Below are 18,594 nucleotides of genomic sequence, written 5' to 3' on the forward strand. Positions count from 1 at the left end.
ACAGGTCATTTTTGCAATTGAATTTTAAATAGGACGACTTACAAGTAAGTTGTCTAGCTTTGTTTGTTAAAAAAAAAACCCCTAGACGACTTACTGGTAAGTCGTCTCCGGGAAAACAAAAATTTCAATATTGTGTTAGATATTTGACTTTTCCTGGATGACTTACCAGTAAGTCGTCTCCGGGAAAACAAAAATTTCAATATTTTATTAAAGCTAGACGACTTATTTGCAAGTCTTCTCAGGTTAGTTTGCAATTCGAAAAAAAAACTTTAATATTTAACTTTACCCAGACGACTTACTTGAAAGTCGTCCAGGTAGACGACGTACGAGAAAGTCGTCCGAGATAAGCAAGGTTTGACCAGAATCTAGGAAATAAATCTGGACGACTTTGCTTATCCTGGACGACTTTCAAGTAAGTCGTCTGGGTAAAGTTAAATATTTAAGTTTTTTTTTCGAATTGCAAACTAACCTGAGAAGACTTACAAATAAGTCGTCTAGCTTTAATAAAATATTGAAATTTTTGTTTTCCCGGAGACGACGTTTTCCCGGAGACGATTTACTGGTATGTCGTCCAGGAAAAGTCAAATATCTGACACAATTCGGTCAAATGCAAAACTAACCCGTTTTATCCTAGACGACTTATCAGTAAGTCGTCTAGGGTATTCTCTTGATTTTTTTTTTAACAAACAAAGATGACGACTTACAAGTAAGTCTTCCGTTTGACCAGAAGACTTACCCGTAAGTCTTCTACAGCCAGACTACTTACGGGTAAGTCTTCTACGCGAACAGATCTGGAAAAAATTTCAATTTCATACCTTAAACTAGTGAGATGACTTCCTTAGCACACAGAGTCTTCTCCAACCACCCATAATCTCAAACGAAAGTAACCCATCAAGAATAGTATGCTTGAATGGCTCTATAAACCATAAAAAATTTTGAATCAAAAGCTTGAGTTTTTTGGATGAATATGAAGGCAAAGTGAAAGAGATGTTGTTTTTAGTTCATAACAAGTGAGAAAGAGAGAGTGTAAATCGATTTTAGGTGCATTAAGAGTTTCAAATTGGTTGTTCATGGTGGTTGGAGTATTGATGACAATGTCAATCTTGTAATTGCTTGAAGATGATGAGGGTGAGAGAGTAAAAATGTCATTTTCGGAAAAAGAAAAAAAAAATTGATGGCATTTTCGTGAATTATATGAGCTTGTGGGGTGAATAGGACAAAAGAAAAATAAAAAAAACGCATAAGTTAGTTTTATATTTGACTTTGAGTTTTGAATCAAATCTGCAAAAAGAACACCTTTTTATGCTAAAAAAACGTAACAGAACTATCCTTTACAGTGTTCAAAAAAAAAAAAAAAACTATCCTTTACAGTTTCATGAAAGCTCCCTCAGTATGTATAACGCAATTTTTTTTTTGACAATATTTTATTATTTTTAGGTATAGCTTTTTATGAACTTCCCATTGTCATTATCACTTCCGACTTCATTTGGTAAGAGAAAAGTCGCGACTTGTTGTGGTAGCTATAGCTAACGCACCGACTTGTTTTCCTATTTTTATTGACTAATATCTCCCTTATGTTCTACTCCTTTCCTTTCACATAATATTTTTATTTAGAGATAAATACTATAATTTTAGTGTAACTTTTGGAAGTATATCGTTTACTTAAAATAAAAATTAGTGACATAAAAATAATAAATTTTAAGAGCAAACCTCTTTTTTAAGAGTATGCAAAAATATGTAATTGATTTATCAACTGCTATTAAAAATATAAATATTATATATACTATTGTTAAAGAAGTAAATTTGTTTACTTGTCTTATTCTCCATGATTTTAGTGAATTTGCTTACTTGTTATATTTTCCATGATTTTAGGGTAAATCATTAGCGTAATTAATACTATTATTTAAAATTTTATTTTATTATATATATATATATATATATTTATCATGATATATAAGATAATTAATAAACATTAACATATTCTACTGATATATATATATATATATATATATATATTATTTAAAAAATATATTTTAATATATAATTATCATGATATTTAGGACATTTAATTAATAAATAAATATTAACAATATCTACCGATAGTATCGTACTTACGTTTACTTATATTTGTTTAAGATTTTAATGACTAATATTATAGCCATTTTCTCTTATTTTTATTAGAAATATTGATCCAAATATAAATTACTATAAAATTTATATATAATTAAACTAATATATTTTAATTAATCGATTTCTTCGGTTTATTCGGTTGGATCAGATAATATACTAAACCATATCCATATATTGTCTGTTTCTTAAAAATAACATCCATTCAGTTTATTTGATACTACAAAATCCAAACTATTTTCTATATTTTGGTTGGACTCGGTTTAAAATGGTTTGGTTTAACCAGATTGAAACCTAAGCTATTGTTATTTTGTTGATGTTTTTTGAGTTTTGATTGTTTATAATCCTTTCAGTGTCATTGAATTTCTTTTCAGTCGAAATATAATAAGTGTGTAATTTCAAATCCAAATTTCTTAGTTTGATTATTACTATAGAAAAGATTTTAATTCATAATCTACATTCCATAAATAAAAATATGAAACAAAATAACATTATTAATACATTTATTACCAATATAAATAAATATTGAATTTTTATAAATTATAATATTAATTTAAAAATTTGTATCTAATTAAATAAATTTTAAATAAAATAAACATTAAATTTTAAATTATTATATAAAAAATCACTTACTGATACCAACCTCGAAACTATATGTAACATAGCTAGATATGATGTACCTTTTCATACCTTCAAGCTCACTCAAAGCGCAACATTTTCTTATAATTTGATTAAAGTTTTATTATTTGATTTGATTAACTAATTAATGATGAATTTTTGTTCGAGCTTTGAAGCACAATAAACTCTCTTTAAAATGAGCTACCAGCAATTTTTAGCCGTTCGGTCATATTTTACTTCAGTAGATGCATACGCACAATGCGGTAGACATTCGTTCACTACAGTTTGTTTACTTAGGAAAATCGCTTCGTTTGCTAACTAACACATCGGGGAAAGAAATATTACCCACATGGCCACATGAATACATGCATAAGCATGAATACTGTTATGCTTACTTACCTGACCAAAAAGTATTAGTCTCCATCCATTTTTCTTTCGAATGGTGAAATTATTATACATCCATCTACCAATTTAAGCATCAATGACGCCTTGATTCTTTAGAGGACATAGTTAATTAGGTCATCGCAATGGTTGACGTGTCGAATATTCATGTAAAATTTGTCGTATACACGAAACGGTTTTTATATGTCTCCTTTTTAATACCAAACATGCATGTTCTTCGAAACTTTTCTGGGTTAATAATATACAAATGATTATGTATAATAATTGATCGATCCAGTACTATTACATAAAGTGTAATGATTTTCTACGTTATATCTGTAACTGTCAGTTATATTTTATAAACATATCATTATGCATACTGATCTAACTTAAATCAAGTATTTTACATGTATAACTATAATATTAACTAACGAAGTCAATACTAACAACATCATAATAATAAGTTTTCAATACAGATCCACAATTAAAAAAATCCATTAACTAACGATGAGTAAGACAACCACGTAGTGGTAACTTAGTAGTGATATTTTGTGTGTATTTGTATCAGTTTTGGGTTTGAGTCTTTCTAGAAACTTGAATTATTACTGTTTGGCTAGTCTTGATTTGAGGTTTGACTTAACTGGTTAACATTGTGGAATGTAACCGACGATTAGTTCATCCATGGCAATAGTCGGAAGGCATTCGAATCTTTCTGAGAACTAAATTATCATTCTTTGGCTAGATTGGGTTTGAGCTTCGACCCAAATGGTTAATATGATGGACTGTAACAAACGAGTGGTTCACCCCTATCATTAATCGGAAGGTACTCTAAATTTGGATTAAGGCAGTCATTTCATTCTTCATCAATTGGTGCATTTTCTCGGAAACTGAGCGTATCAACCAATAAGGTATTATAAAAGAAAAACGTTAAGAGTAAGACTTACTGAAATCGAATAGTGATATATTAACAAAGAGATTAGACTCGATTCAGTGAGTGTGTTTTTTCTTTCACAAAGGACTCTAGGCGAAAGAGTGAAACAGTGAAAGACCAATAAAACCTACAAAGAAAGTGTAAGAAATTCAAGGGATAGGAGTAAACTAAATGATGAAAATAGGGGTTGTGGTGGTCGAAAAGGTCACTTACAACTATTTTAGGAAGTTTTTAAGAGACATCTCAAAATCTTCCTTTTCTTTATGTCTGATATATTTGTTAAAAATGTGGAACTTTTTAACTATAGGATTTTGTCCAACGATTATAAAACAAAAACAAAATGTTAACATGATAAGGAGCTTGGATGCTATCATAATTGAAGGCACGAAGCAGAAGCAGAGGATAACTGTAGATCATTCTCTGTTGCAAGATATCAGAATATTTTCGTCCAATAAGAAATTTACTTTCCATTATGCTCCTAGGATGCTTTTAAGTGTTGTTGATCAGTTAGCAAAACAATCCCGGATAAGTAATCAAAAATATGTAATATCCTGGCAAATCACTAAAACTCTGTAATCCAAAGGTTTAAATAATGAGAATCAAATAGGTTGACAAAAAAAATGTTAACACGATTGAGGACGTATGGCTAGCGACAATGTCAGAACAAGTCACATAACAAGTGTCATCTAACTAGACTCCAGACCTTCCAACTAAGCTTTCTCCCAAAACTTATCTTTACTTTCTCGCGGTTTCTCTTACACGAAAATGTGCTTACCATTTCAATTTAATAGAACCATTCGTTCATCAAGAAAGGTAAAGAAAAACATGAACACAAACGATCATGGCCTTACCCTCTTGAGATTAGTCTTCATATTTTCTCTTCTTTACTTCCCTTACTTAGCCATATCTGAAACGCCGTGCCCGTATCCGTGTTATCCGCCGCCCATGGGCGGTGGCTCCTCCACGACTCAACCACCACCATATCCTCCTCCAGCCTTTAACTATCCTTATCCAGCTGGAAATTTACCAAATTACCCTTCGCCACCATACATCGGGGGAGGCGGTAGTGGCAGCTTCTATGGTCCTCCACCGCCGGATGCTATCTTGCCTTACTTCCCCTACTACTTTAGAAAACCTCCTCACCAGACGGATCAAACATCCTCGTCTCCACTTGTGGCTGTTTCAGGAAAATTGACGGTGGGGATCATAGCCATGGGAAATCTTGTGGTAGTTGGAGTTCTCTGTAATATTTGGTAATCAAGTTAATTACTAAGTAACTATTGCTAAAACCTTATATGTGTATGAAAATATATTATAATATATACTTCAGAGGTCTAAAGCAGAAAAAGAAGTTGGCTTAAGAGGCTGTGCAGACTATTCGTTAGTAGTTCTTTTATTATCACGGTAATAGTGTAATACAAGTTAATGATGCATCATATCAATTAGTCGCGATCCTTGAATTAGGATAGGCACGAACCCTGCCAATAACGTCACTTTTCGTTGGTGACTCCGTAGTGGACAACAATGGATGTTAACGATTGAAAAGGACTAATTAACAATATTAGTTAATATCTCTTTTATTTTGTGGAAACTAGCGCAAGCAGAAAAGGATAACTAGGCCGCCTCGACAAAAATCAAATCAACACTAATTAAATTTTATGCCAAGAGGAAAATCGAATTGAATTTCGTATACATACTTAAAAAATTTGTTTCACAAAGCTTGCCACTTAAGAGTTACTATTTTGCTTCGAAAATAATTGTCGCTTCATATCGAATATGAAACGAAATCCAATAGAATACGGGAGAGTTGATTAGTCTGATGGGTTAATACTCCTGAATGTCACCAGACGCAACACCGGCTAAACTCTCATAAAAAAAACATACATCTTGAGATTCTTGAGAAAAATCAATGATGGAGAAAGCTGAGAAATGAACATAGCATGATACAACTGTACTGAATATAGAGAAAAGGAAAAACGTTAACCATCTGCCAGATATCATATTTTGGACCGATAAAACAAAATCTTTATAGTCAAACGTTATTGAGATATGGGCCTCCTTTAAGAGAGAGCGACGCAACGGCCTCAGAAACAGTCAAGAAGAGAAACTCAGGCCTCATGAACTCTTCTTCTTCGTCAGCTCTTTGTAGCTTCTCCATCACTTCACTTAATGGGTTCACAAACACAAGCTGCACAAATATCCGGTTTAGATCTAATTACAATTCTTGGTTAAAAGACGAAACCTGGTTTCCAAAACAACTTTACCTCGATGCTCTTCTTTGCTGTGGTTTTCTTTAATTCCTTAAAGAACGAGACTCCGTTTGTGTCCACCCCATTCACAGCTTTAACAAAATAAAATTAAAAAGAATTAGCTACGAAAATCAAGTTTAAGAAAAACATTCAGGTATGATGATATGGTTAAAATAGATCGGTTTGATTAATACTAACCTGACATTTCAAGAATCAAGAACCGAAGGCTGGAATGCTTCTCCTGAGCTTCCTCTTCTTCGCATTCTTCTATCCAACGAGATGTTCTACAATATTTTTACGCAATCCAGGTCAAGAGACACAAATATTGTCAATCAACGTGACATAACTAACTATAAAAAAATGTGGTTTATGTAAACCGTAATGATAGCTCAACGGGTAAAACTACAAAACACAAGAATATGTCCGAATACAACTAACTTAACATGGCGGTTTGTCGACACTCTAGAGATCAAAGTCTAAAGGATCCAAAGCATAGTTTATATCAGTGTTCTAAATAGGTCTAGACTGCGCCTACACAACAAAATCTGATCATAAGCAAAACTGCGAAACGATTTTTCTAGAAAATTTGGTCTAGGCGCGCATTTTCCAATGTTCTAAACATCTAATTACAGCCTAACAATTTATTGAACATTGGTTTATATAACTAACCTTTCGGTGAGGTAATTAGAATTGGCAAAATTGACAGGAGATTCGATGCTTAGGACAAGGAACCCTGGGATCCTCTGTGCTTCTTTGTAATGATGAAGATTCCGGTACACATCGGTCCCCGGAATATTCCCCATAACAACCGTCTTGGGCCTCGTCACTTGCATCAATAACTTGAACAACGATAGTCCCACCGCTATAGCCAAACCGTTCTGGACCGACAAGAAAACGACACCAAAGAACGCACATAACATCACCAAGAAATCAAACTTATCAATCCTCCATATATGACGAGCCGCGGGAAGGTCTATGAGACCTATGACCGCGGTCACAATGATAGCACCAAGGACCACGTTGGGAGTGTATTCGAAAAGAGGCATTAGGAATAGGAGGGCGACCATAACGGTGACAGACATCACGATGTTTGAAACCGCGGTTTTACATCCGGCGTTGTTGTTAACGGCTGATCTAGAGAAAGCTCCGGTTGTGACGTAGCAAGAAGTGGCGGAGCCGACAACGTTCATTAGACCTATGGCGATCATCTCTTTGTTACCGTCTACGTGGTAGTTTTTTACCGCTGCGAATGTTCGTCCTACTGCGATGCCTTCCTGTCCCATGACAAAGGCACAAAAACACGACCGAGTTAAACACAAACTAAGTAAACAAGAACAAGAATATGTTAGGTTAAGCTGAGTTGAAAGAAGCGTTACGGTGAGGGAGACGATTCCGGTGATGAGTCCTGTTTTGGCAACGAGTCCGAGATGGCTTCCGTGAAACTGAAGCATGTCCCAAGACGGCGGATTCAAACCTTCTTGTAGTTTTCCGATCTGTACGTCCACCAGGTTATAATTTTCTTAAGTTCTGCCTAAAAAAAGACAGAGGAGATTGGTTATGTAAGAAGGAAGAGGGAAGCTTACGACGCTAATGCCATGACGATCGGCTCTTGAAACAAAGACGATAAGCGTAGAGACGATAACTGAGAGTAGCGGAGCTCCAGCTGAGACCCAGAACAGCTTCGGCTTCTTCATGCTCTGCATTCGATTTATCATTAATTCATTATACTTTTAGGTTATTTTTGATTGGATGTTTCATTTAGACATTTTTTATATTTTTCTTTTCTATCAGTGTTGTGTTTAAATGCGATTTTTTTGTTTGTTTGTGATTTTCAGATTTTGTAAGAAAGTTTGGATGAAAAAAAGGATAACCTTTTAATGATTGAAATAACTAAGTTATTATCAACATTAACTTTTTTATTAGATAATTACTTTTTTTTTCCTATTCAAAACCCATTCGGTCGTTATTTATGGCGGGAAGAAGGTTAAAAAAAAACAATGGCGGTCCATTGTAAAAGTAAGTGTAACAAATGTTCCACATGCATACTGGAGAAGATTTAAAATGGGAACGAATAGTGAGAGATGTGCAAACATACGAGGTGACGTGTGGCGAGCAAGAACAGCAAGAAGCAGACTCCCATCACAATCGTTTGCCATGACCACTGCACAGTACGTACGTTTGAATATCAAATATTTAAAGAATCAATCCTTATGTTAATTGTGAATAACCATAAGAGAGAAATTAACCTCGTTGGTGTGGTGGAAAACAGAGGAGAGAACAGGGATTACACTCATTTGCTTAGTGAAATGAGTGATCCCAAGCAGAGCCTTAAGCTGTTGCAATGATACTATTATGGCTGCGCCCGCCATAAAGCCTATTAGTGTTGCTTTTGATAGAAAGTCTATTATAAATCCCAGCCTACATGTTTGAAATTAAATTAGTTACTCCATCCATCATTGATTCCAATAAACGAATGTCGAAAAAAACAAACAAATAGTAGTCGTCTAATTGGCATGCGTAAAATATAACATTATATTATGAACGCATATACGTGCACACCGTTCACCTAAATCTATTATATAAGATGCTTAAGAAATTCTTTTGTTTAATTTTATTTGATTTTGTGTTTATTTGTATTTGAGACTTTTTATTAGTTAGAAGTTAATGATACTGTAAAAAGATACAAAATAGTGATTTTGTTTAGTCTTTCATTCTCCACTTACTAATCTAATACATATGGAATATATTAGATACCCGACCAATTATAGAATAATCATGAATGATATGAAATTGTGCACTAATTAAATATTACTCTGAATATAATATAAACTGATTTATTATTTAATTTATATAAGTGAATCTATATATTTTTGTAATGGAATCTATGTTAAATATATTCTCAAGGATAAAAAAAAGTAAATCAGTTGCAAAAAAAAGGATAAAAAAAGTAGTTTAAAAGATGAGGTGAGTAATATAAGTGTAGATCAATTACTTTTGTAACAAGCATAATATATAATAACCCTACAGATTAATAGTAAACCCTAGCCCAGGCCCAGTATATTGACCTCAGAAGTTTTCAACAGGCAACAAGTGGTTCACGCAACGCTACAAAACTTTCAGGAGAAAATAGATACGTACGTATACGATAATAGTACATAGTATACATTTATAACCTGAGGATTCCAAGAGAGGCTTGAAAGAGACCAGCAAAGAAGGTAGAAGTGAAAGCGAGCTGTAAAAAGAGAAGAGGATTGTCTACGGGAGATACTTGTTGCCTTAGCATGGACCCTAAGATCAACGACGCTATGGAGACTGGTCCCACCGCAAGATCTCTTGAGCTTCCCAACACCGCATAAACCAACGGTGGCACAAAGCTTGAGTCTACATACATCAACATACACACGTGAGTATATTTACATTAGTTACTAGTTACTACTATAACTCATTATTAAAGAATAATTCAATACAATTTCACTTTAGATACTTACATAGACCCACGATTGGAGGCAAATTCGCTAGCTTCGCGTAACTTATCCCCTGTTTTTGAAAAAGACCAAAAAGAAAGAAAAGAAGTTTCAAGTTAAGAATTTGATTAAAGGGTAAGATCGTGGTTGTTTGGAGACTGACATGGGTCATCGTCGGATTTTACAAACTCTCTCACCGGAAAAAGAGTTGCGTACCTGAGGAATAGCTAAACTGGCGATGGTGAGACCTGAAACGGCGTCAGATTTGAGGAGTCTGAAGCTGTACTCAGGACACCATTGGAGGATTGGGAAAATGTATTGAGCGGCTCGTATGAGTTTGGTACGGTTCGGTTGTCCTCTGAACTGTCTTAGAGGATCGTCAGGGAAAAACGTCTCCTTCAGTCTTGTCTTCAGCTTTGCCGCCGTACTCCTACGCGGTGGAGCAACCACCTTGTGCACCTCCATTAAGTTATATGTATGTGAATCTGCGTGTTTTGTTTCTTTTCTTGCCTCTTTGTTGATAATGTAATCTCGTGTATTCTTGTTTTGGGTCGGTCCTGACCATTTTATAATGGTACGCTTGGCCACTCTTTTTCTGGTTTTAAAATAAAGAATTATTTTGAAAAACTTACACGTACTGTTGTTTTTGAAAAGAGTAATAATTTGTAATTTGTTCCAATATTCTGTTTTGTTTGTCTTTTCAGCGTTTGCTCTGTGAATATTTATAAGTTGTTTCTGTATGCTCCAAATCTTCAACAATTCTACATGCGATAAATTACAAAAATAGTTGTATAAAACATTAATCGCCAACTTGAGAATTTGTAATAATGCATATACTGATATACAATACATACCTTTTTTTTTTGTCACTGATACAATACATACCTAACAGCATGAATGATAACAAAATAACAAAAAAAAATAAGCAGTATATTATGTATATATCTGTTCTATTGCCTGTTAATATCGCTAACAAACAGAGAAAACACCAAGTAGCCTACTAGGAATTGTTACATTAATCCGGACAAATAGAAAAAGTTGATGAGAGTTTAGACTTATCGTCTTTGCGTCAATGAGTCGAGCCCACACTACAGTTAAAAAATATATGAATTATCTATAGAATATTTGTAGCTACTTACGGATACACTGTTTGGTGTTTGCATCAGTAATTATCCAAGATTATTGATTAAAATTGAAATGCGGATAAAAAAAACCATAAACTGTTAAAAAATATATGAATTGTCTATAGAATATTTGTAGCTACTTAAGGATACACTGTTTGGTGTTGCATCAGTAATTATCCAAGATTATTGATTAAAATTGAAATGCGGATAAAAAAATCCATAAACCCAGCCTACATAACTCGTAATTAGCCAATGGTCTAATACTTCGTCATGGAATTGAAAAACTAGTTTTGAATTATTAAACTGCAACTTTAATCATGGTCACAAGTCAAACGTTTTATGTAATAAAAATAAGTTTTCAATAGCACATTTACATATTCTTTTGGTTATCTATTAGAATTTACGCTTAACTAGAAATAAAATATCTTTTGCTTACATTTCAGACTTCTTTTTTTTTTGAAACACAACATGCATTTAATAGAAATTGAAATTAGTTGGAGGCCGTAAATGCCTCAGCTACAATCAGATTATATTATGTAACAATTTATCACTGAACTGTTTCTTTCATGCTATCAGTCTTTGAAAATAATGTGCACTAGACCTGGCGCGCGGATATGAATTTTCAGTTTTTAATTATTTATTTTATTAAATGATGTATTTGTAATATTCGTTCATATTATATTCATTAAATAAATATTTTTTTTTGCATCTTAAACTATCAATTTTTTTACGAATGTGTGATATCATATAAAAAATATAAAAAAATGAGTATAAAGTTAATTAGATAATTTTAAAAACAAAAAATTTTCTTTCGTGTGCGATATCATATAAATAATGATCCGCCCAGTTAACAAAAATCATGATTATTTTATGTGTAATTTTTTTATTTTGACAATTTCCTTAAAACTATATTAAATTTTACATATTTTTATTAGAATATTTTTAATATCTTTACCTTTTTATTTGAAATGCAACTCAATATTTTTTTAACAATTATAACAAAATATTTAAAAAATATTTTTAGAATTTGTTTGAAAAATATGAAAATTACATTTTAAATTAAAATTATCCTAAAATATGATAAGTTTTGATGTAAACAAAAACTCAAATTATGTCAAAAATAATGATATTCAATGATAATAACAATTTTAATTTATAATGATGCACGTTTTTTAAAATCTCCATTATTAAAATTATGCACGTAAGGATAACTCATGAGTTTTTTTGGTTGATTAAATGACATTATGTCCAAATTTATTTAAGGCTATTTCATTAAGGTAACTGAAAAAGACAAACAATAAAATAGGAAGTTTAAATTCATTTAAGCATATTTCATTAATGTAAATGAAAAGACAAATAATAAATTAGACAGTTTTATTCGTTTTAAGATATTTCATAAATGCAACTGAAAAAGACAAGTAAAAAAAAAAGACTTTAATTAATGAAGTAAAAGAACATTTGAAAATGGGTACTTCCCTTTTAATAATACATATGTGAAGAAAATAGTTCACAGTTTCATTGCCAAAAAAGGTAAAAGTAGTTTAACTACCCTATTAGTTTAAGTAATGTGATGATATGTCAATTAATAGTACGATACTCGAAGATTGTCTTCTCGTGTGAATCAGATCGAGTTTATATTATTTTAATCAGTCAATCAATCTCGGACATTCCTTGTTTCCGGTGAAAGAAACGAAAGGGACCAAAATGAAAAGAAAATTTTGAAAATGTTAATATAAAAAAATTGGCTACTTTCTCTCTCTCTACGTGCGAGAGATTTGGCGACTCCCCACAGCAACAATGCTTATGCTTCCGGCGTCTCACCGGCGTCTCATCCGACGACGGTTACTCAGGGACCTATCTACTCCGTCTCCGCCGAAGCAGATGAAGAAGAAGAAACCGAAGAAATCGCCGGCGAAGCCCTCTCTGAAATCCTCCCCTCCGGCGAAATCGAATTCGTCACCGACGAAATCGAATTCTCCTCCGACGAAATCCAACCCAGCCGCGATTGATCCGCTCCTCGAGGATACTATGGATGGCTCTGATGCCCAAATCGGCGGCCCTGCCGCTGCGGTTGCTCACCATTCAATGGATGCCTCAGATCCCCACCCCGTCTCTGATGAGGTCAAGATCTGCAAGACAGTGATCGTTGCGCCGCCGACGGATCCTTCTTCAGTTTGTGACAAGGAAGTCATGAAAGTGGTGCCAGAGTCGAGCTCCGAAGCTCCTTTGGCCCCCACCACCGTGGAATCTGAAGGTTCACCAAACGCCTTAATCATTATGTCTGAGTTGAGCTCCGCAGCTCCTCTAGACTTCTCCAAAATGGATTCAGAAAGTGTAAAAGCTTCCAAAGATGTGGTGAACACAAGTGTATCTCCCCTTCTAGCTACTGCTGATGCCAAGACTGGTTCTTTGAGATCGCAGTCAGCTATTGATTCGAAAGATGCCACAAATGTAGTCAAAATCCACGACTCAGGTGCTCTGTCTGTTTCCAGTGATCGGCTCGTCTCAGACACGATTACTATTCTGGAAGCTCATGAAAATGATCTGCAGAAGCTGCAAGCTCTGGTTAATGCTCAACAAGAAGCGGTCCTGAACTCGGGTTCTGAGGCTACAGAGACTATGACGGCTAAAGGGACTTCGGTAGTCCCCTTGAAGCATAGTAGAGACCCTGCCCCGGCTGATGACTGGTGTGCTCGAGCAAAAGGAATTGGCAAGCGTCTATCGAAGAAGGGAGAAGCATTTACGCTACCTTCCGGTGAAGCTTGCATTAAGATTCCAAATTTTGTGATAGAGAAAAACAGGAAATCTTGGGAGCCTTTTGTATTGGGACAGTTCTATTCTGACCCCCCACCACAAGGCACTCTGCATAACATCGTTAATGGCATTTGGAGCAAGCACTATAGGGACATTGCGGTCTCGAAACTGGAGGGTTTTGCTTTCCTTTTCCGCATTCCTAACGCAGCAACGAGACACCGAGTCATTACGCAGGGCCTCTGGCAGATTGAAGGTCAGACCATGTTCGTTGATAAATGGGAACCGGGGGTGATCCCAGCCAAACCCGAGCTCACCTCTGCCCCCATTTGGTTGGAGCTCAGAAACGTCCCTTTTCAGTTCTTCAACGAAGATGGTTTGGAGCGAATTGCGGGCTTAGTATGTCATCCTAAGTTCCTCCACCCCGCAACTGCGAATAAAACTAACTTGGAGGTGGCCAAAGTCTTCACAGTCATTGACCCTAGGAAGCCGCTCCCTGAAGCTGTGAACGTCCAGTTTGACTCTGGTGATATCAGCAGAGTCCTTCTCTCCAGCCCTTGGATGCCTCCGGTGTGTGGTTTCTGTAAGGAGGTCGGGCACGTCACCAAGCGCTGCCCAACTGCTCCTAAAGCCTGCTCTTTCTGTAACTCCCTCTCTCATGTGTCAAGGAAATGCCCACAGAAGCCCCAACAGGAGCCTTCAAAGAAGAAAACTAGGAGAGGAAGATCTAAGGATAACCAACATTGGCGAGTGGTTGATCCTCCTGCAGTCACGCAAAAATCACTTCCCTCCTCCGCTCCCACTAATGGGGGGGCAGATTCATATTGAGATGGCGCATGAGTCGAAGCTGGGAACCCACGCTGATAAAGAGAGAGGGGAGACAAGTGGCTCTGCTCTGCACCTTAGATCAGTTCGTCCAATGAGTGGCTCAGGTACGTCTAGATCCTCTCACTCCGATGTTCAACCAGATTCTTCTGATGTGGTATCTTCTGACTCTGAGTTAGAAGAGGGAGAGTTCAGTCAGCATGAGCTAGATTTTGAACTTGTGTGCAATAGGAAAAAGTTCTCAGGCTTGAAAGGAAACAGGGGAAATGGCCCCAAAATCAATTAGTTTTTATGTCGACAGACATTTTTTGCTGGAATGTTCGCGGTCTCAATAAATTTAATCACCGCAGCGGATTAAGTAAATGGTACAGGAAAAACTCACCTCTTTTTGGCGGCATTCTTGAGACTCACGTGAAGCCTCTCAAGAAAAATGAATTTGTTTCAGATATTTTTCCCGGTTGGTTTTCTAAAGACAATTATGGTTTTTCTCCTCTCGGTAAAATTTGGCTAGTTTGGCACCCTTCTCTGATTGTTTCTATCATCTCCAAGTTGCTTCAGATGATCACCGTCGAGGTGACCTGGCGTTCCACTCAGACCAATGCCTTCATCTCTGTCATCTATGCGGCTAATGATGTTGCTGATAGGTCTGCTCTATGGTCTGAGATTAATACACTAGCTGTTTCGCACAGATTGGACTCGAAACCGTGGCTGGTCATAGGTGATTTCAACCAGATCAGAGGTCCCGCCGAACACTCTAAGCTGCCTACTTTGAATATGGACAAGAAGATTAGGGACTTTAATAAGTGTCTTCTGGATGCAAGCTTAGATGATCTTAATTATAGAGGTACTACTTTCACCTGGTGGAACAAGCGCAAACTCTCTCCACTGGCAAAAAAGCTTGACGGAGCTTTGGTTAATGATGAATGGTATTATATGTTCTCAGCTTCTGTTGCTTTCTTTGGAAGTCCAGACTTCTCAGATCATGCGGTCATCACAATCATCTTGGAGCCCGCAAAGGTTAGACTGAAGAAGCCCTTCAAGTTCTACAACTTCCTCATCAAGAATCAGGACTTCCTCGCCACAGTATTCACTAGTTGGTTCTCCTTTAATATCACTGGCTCCACTATGTATAGAGTTTCGAAGAAGCTCAAGCTACTGAAGAATGTGATCAGAGAATTAAGCAGGCAAAATTACTCTGGTATCGAGAAACAGACTGCTCAGGCTCACGAAAAGATGCTACATGCTCAAACTGTCATGCTATCTTCGCCGTCTGTCCTGAATGCTACATATGAGCTTCAGGCAGTGCATTATTGGGAAGAGTTATCAGTTACTGAGGCAACTTTCTTTTTTCAGAGATCGCACATAAATTGGATTTCTTTTGGCGATGGTAACACAAGGCTCTTCCACAGGTACGCGGCTTCCAGACAGGCTGTAAATCATATCCACTTCCTCATCTCAGACACATGGGAAAGGATCGAATCTCAGTTCGGTATTCAGGAGCTGTGTATTAAGTACTTTGCGGACCTTCTTGGGAGTCCTGTCTCCCAACCAATGTTCATTCAAAGCGACTTGGATCTTCTCTTCGATTTCAAATGCTCAGCTGAGCAGGTAGCTGGTTTTGAAAAAGCATTCACGGCTGATGATATTAGGAATGATTTCTTCTCCCTGCCAAAGAATAAAAATGGTGGACCAGATGGGTACTCTTCTAAATTTTTCCCTGCTACATGGTCTATTGGCCCTGAGGTTACCGAAGCTATCTTGGAATTCTTCAATTCTGGCTGCCTGATGAAGCAATGGAACTCAGCTAACCTGGTCCTTATTCCGAAGAAGCTAAACGCCTCCCTTGCAACGGACTTTAGACCCATCTCTTGCTTAAACACGGTCTATAAGGTGATATTTAAGTTGTTGGCATCTAGGCTGAAGGAGATTCTCCCTCTGATGGTGTCTAAGTCCCAATCTGCCTTTCTCCCAGGGCGTCTCCTAGCGGAGAATGTGCTTCTAGCGACGGATCTTGTGAAAGGTTATAATACTCAGGCTCTCTCTCCTCGTGGTATGTTGAAAGTAGACTTGAGGAAAGCCTTTGATTGTGTTAGGTGGGATTTTATTTTAGCTTTTCTCCGAGCCTTGGATATTCCTGAGTCATATATCAGGTTGATCTCAGAATGTATATCTACTGCGTCATTCTCAGTTTCGGTTAACGGAGTCTCGGGGGGCTTCTTCACCAGCACTAAAGGAATTCGACAGGGGGACCCGTTGTCCCCATATCTTTTTGTACTAGCCATGGAATGTCTGTCTCGCTTGCTCTTGTCACGCTATGAGGCTGGTAGCATCGGGTATCATTCCAGAACTGCTCATTTAAAGATCTCTCACCTCATGTTTGCGGACGACGTCATGGTTTTCTTTGATGGAACTAGTAACAGTCTCCATGGTATTGCTGAGTGTCTGGATGACTTTGCCTCTTGGTCAGGCTTGCACATGAACACGACCAAAACCGAGCTCTTCACCTCGGGAATAGACCAAAGTGAATCCACCGCCATTGTTAGCTATGGATTCCCTTCTGGTAAATTTCCAATCAGGTATCTAGGGCCACCTTTAATGAGTCGAAAACTGAAGATCTCCGAGTACTCTCTTTTGATGACCAAGAGCTTTCAGTCTTGGTCAGCAAAGCTTCTCTTCTTCGCCGGTAGATTGCAGCTGCTTAAGACGGTTATCTTTGGCACGATTAACTTTTGGGTCTCGGCCTTCATCCAACCTAAAGGCTGTATTAAGGACATTGAATCTCTTTGTTCTCGGTTTTTATGGTCAGGTAACATTGAAAACAGAGGCATAGCTAAAGTGGCTTGGTCAACGGTTTGCCTCCCTAAAGAGGAAGGAGAGCTAGGTTTGAGAAGTTTCACTGTCTGGAACCAAGTGCTTTGCCTTAAATTCATCTGGTTGTTGCTTTCTAAGTCTCCCTCATTGTGGGTTGACTGGCACTGGTACACTAACTTAGCGGATAAATCTTTTTGGTTAATTGAGGCCTCACCAAGTGACTCTTGGGCGTGGAGGAAGCTCCTGGATCTCTGTCCGCTTGCACTTCGGTTCTGCAAAATGTCTCTAGGGAATGGCCTCTCCACGAGTTTCTGGTATGATGTTTGGACCCCGTTGGGTCAGCTCTCCACGGTTATAGGTCCGGCTGGGCCTCGTGTATTGAGAATCAGGGAGAATGCAATGGTGTCTGACGCTATCTCAGGATCTTCATGGTCATTACCGCATCCAAGATAACAGCAGGAAGTGGACCTTCATGCTTACTTAACTACTCTTACTCTTCCCTTATCTCATGAGAAGGATGATGTATTTGAATGGGTTGCTGGTGATTCTCCTTTGTGTGTTTTTAGGTCGTACACTACGTGGGAAGTGCTTAGACCACGACAAGAGAAAAAGGATTAGGTGGACGTAGTGTGATTCAAGGGGGGCTGTCCCCAAGCACAGCTTCACAATGTGGGTGGCGAACTACGACAAACTACCAACAAGATCACGGCTCGCTGGCTGGGGAATGTTCGTCTCTGCGGAATGCGCCTTCTGTTCTAGATTTGATGAAACCAGAGACCACCTTATGCTAACCTGCGAATATACCACTCAAGTCTGGAAGGAGGTGCTTCTCAGGTGCCAATCGACTTCGACATTGCTCACCAACTGGTCTGAGCTGTTGTCTTGGATCAGATCATCACAGTCCAAGAAACTCACTTTGATACGAAAGTTGGCTACTCAAACCACTATCTTCCATCTTTGGAAACAAAGAAACAACCTAATGCATAACCAGACATCGACCTCACCAGAATCTGTCTTCTATGGCATTGATAAAGACATGAGAAACATTATATCAGCTAGGAGAGTTAGTAAGCATTTTCATTCGATCATGGCGATGTGGCTGAGATAAGGTTCTTCCTTGTAGTTTGTAATCTCTATGGTCCATCTTGTTTTTTCTCTCTTTTTTGTAAAATCATTATATGATATTTACATTTTAGCAAAAAAAAAAAACATGAAGAATCTAACCAAACTGGTAAAAGAAACATAATATTTTCCAACCAAACCTATCTACGTCGATAATATGGATGAAAAAAATCTACAACTTTAACCTACAA

The 18,594-nt window shown here is 36.9% G+C and overlaps 3 protein-coding genes across 3 annotated transcripts; 2 read left to right on the top strand and 1 right to left on the bottom strand.

Moving 5' to 3' along the window:
- Positions 1 to 4,611: 4,611 nt before the first annotated feature.
- On the top strand, positions 4,612 to 5,459 carry LOC106293223 (formin-F). Its single transcript, XM_013728880.1, has one exon. The coding sequence runs from the start codon at positions 4,823 to 4,825 to the stop codon at positions 5,312 to 5,314; it is 492 nt and encodes a 163-aa protein (XP_013584334.1). The 5' UTR covers positions 4,612 to 4,822; the 3' UTR covers positions 5,315 to 5,459.
- A 422-nt stretch (positions 5,460 to 5,881) lies between these two features.
- On the bottom strand, positions 5,882 to 10,328 carry LOC106295986 (probable sulfate transporter 3.3). Its single transcript, XM_013732013.1, has 11 exons — positions 9,987 to 10,328; positions 9,795 to 9,843; positions 9,480 to 9,687; positions 8,553 to 8,724; positions 8,402 to 8,467; positions 7,890 to 8,003; positions 7,683 to 7,799; positions 6,976 to 7,580; positions 6,505 to 6,590; positions 6,322 to 6,398; positions 5,882 to 6,245 (listed from the first exon to the last, which is right to left on the bottom strand). The coding sequence occupies exons 1-11, from the start codon at positions 10,233 to 10,235 to the stop codon at positions 6,090 to 6,092; spliced, it is 1,899 nt and encodes a 632-aa protein (XP_013587467.1). The 5' UTR covers positions 10,236 to 10,328; the 3' UTR covers positions 5,882 to 6,089.
- Positions 10,329 to 17,948: 7,620 nt separating this feature from the next.
- On the top strand, positions 17,949 to 18,389 carry LOC106344540. Its single transcript, XM_013783903.1, has one exon. It carries the CDS (start codon positions 17,949 to 17,951, stop codon positions 18,387 to 18,389), a length of 441 nt encoding a protein of 146 aa, XP_013639357.1.
- Positions 18,390 to 18,594: the final 205 nt, after the last annotated feature.

This window comes from Brassica oleracea, chromosome C5 (assembly GCF_000695525.1).
Source record: "Brassica oleracea var. oleracea cultivar TO1000 chromosome C5, BOL, whole genome shotgun sequence".
NCBI classification, from domain to species: domain Eukaryota; kingdom Viridiplantae; phylum Streptophyta; class Magnoliopsida; order Brassicales; family Brassicaceae; genus Brassica; species Brassica oleracea.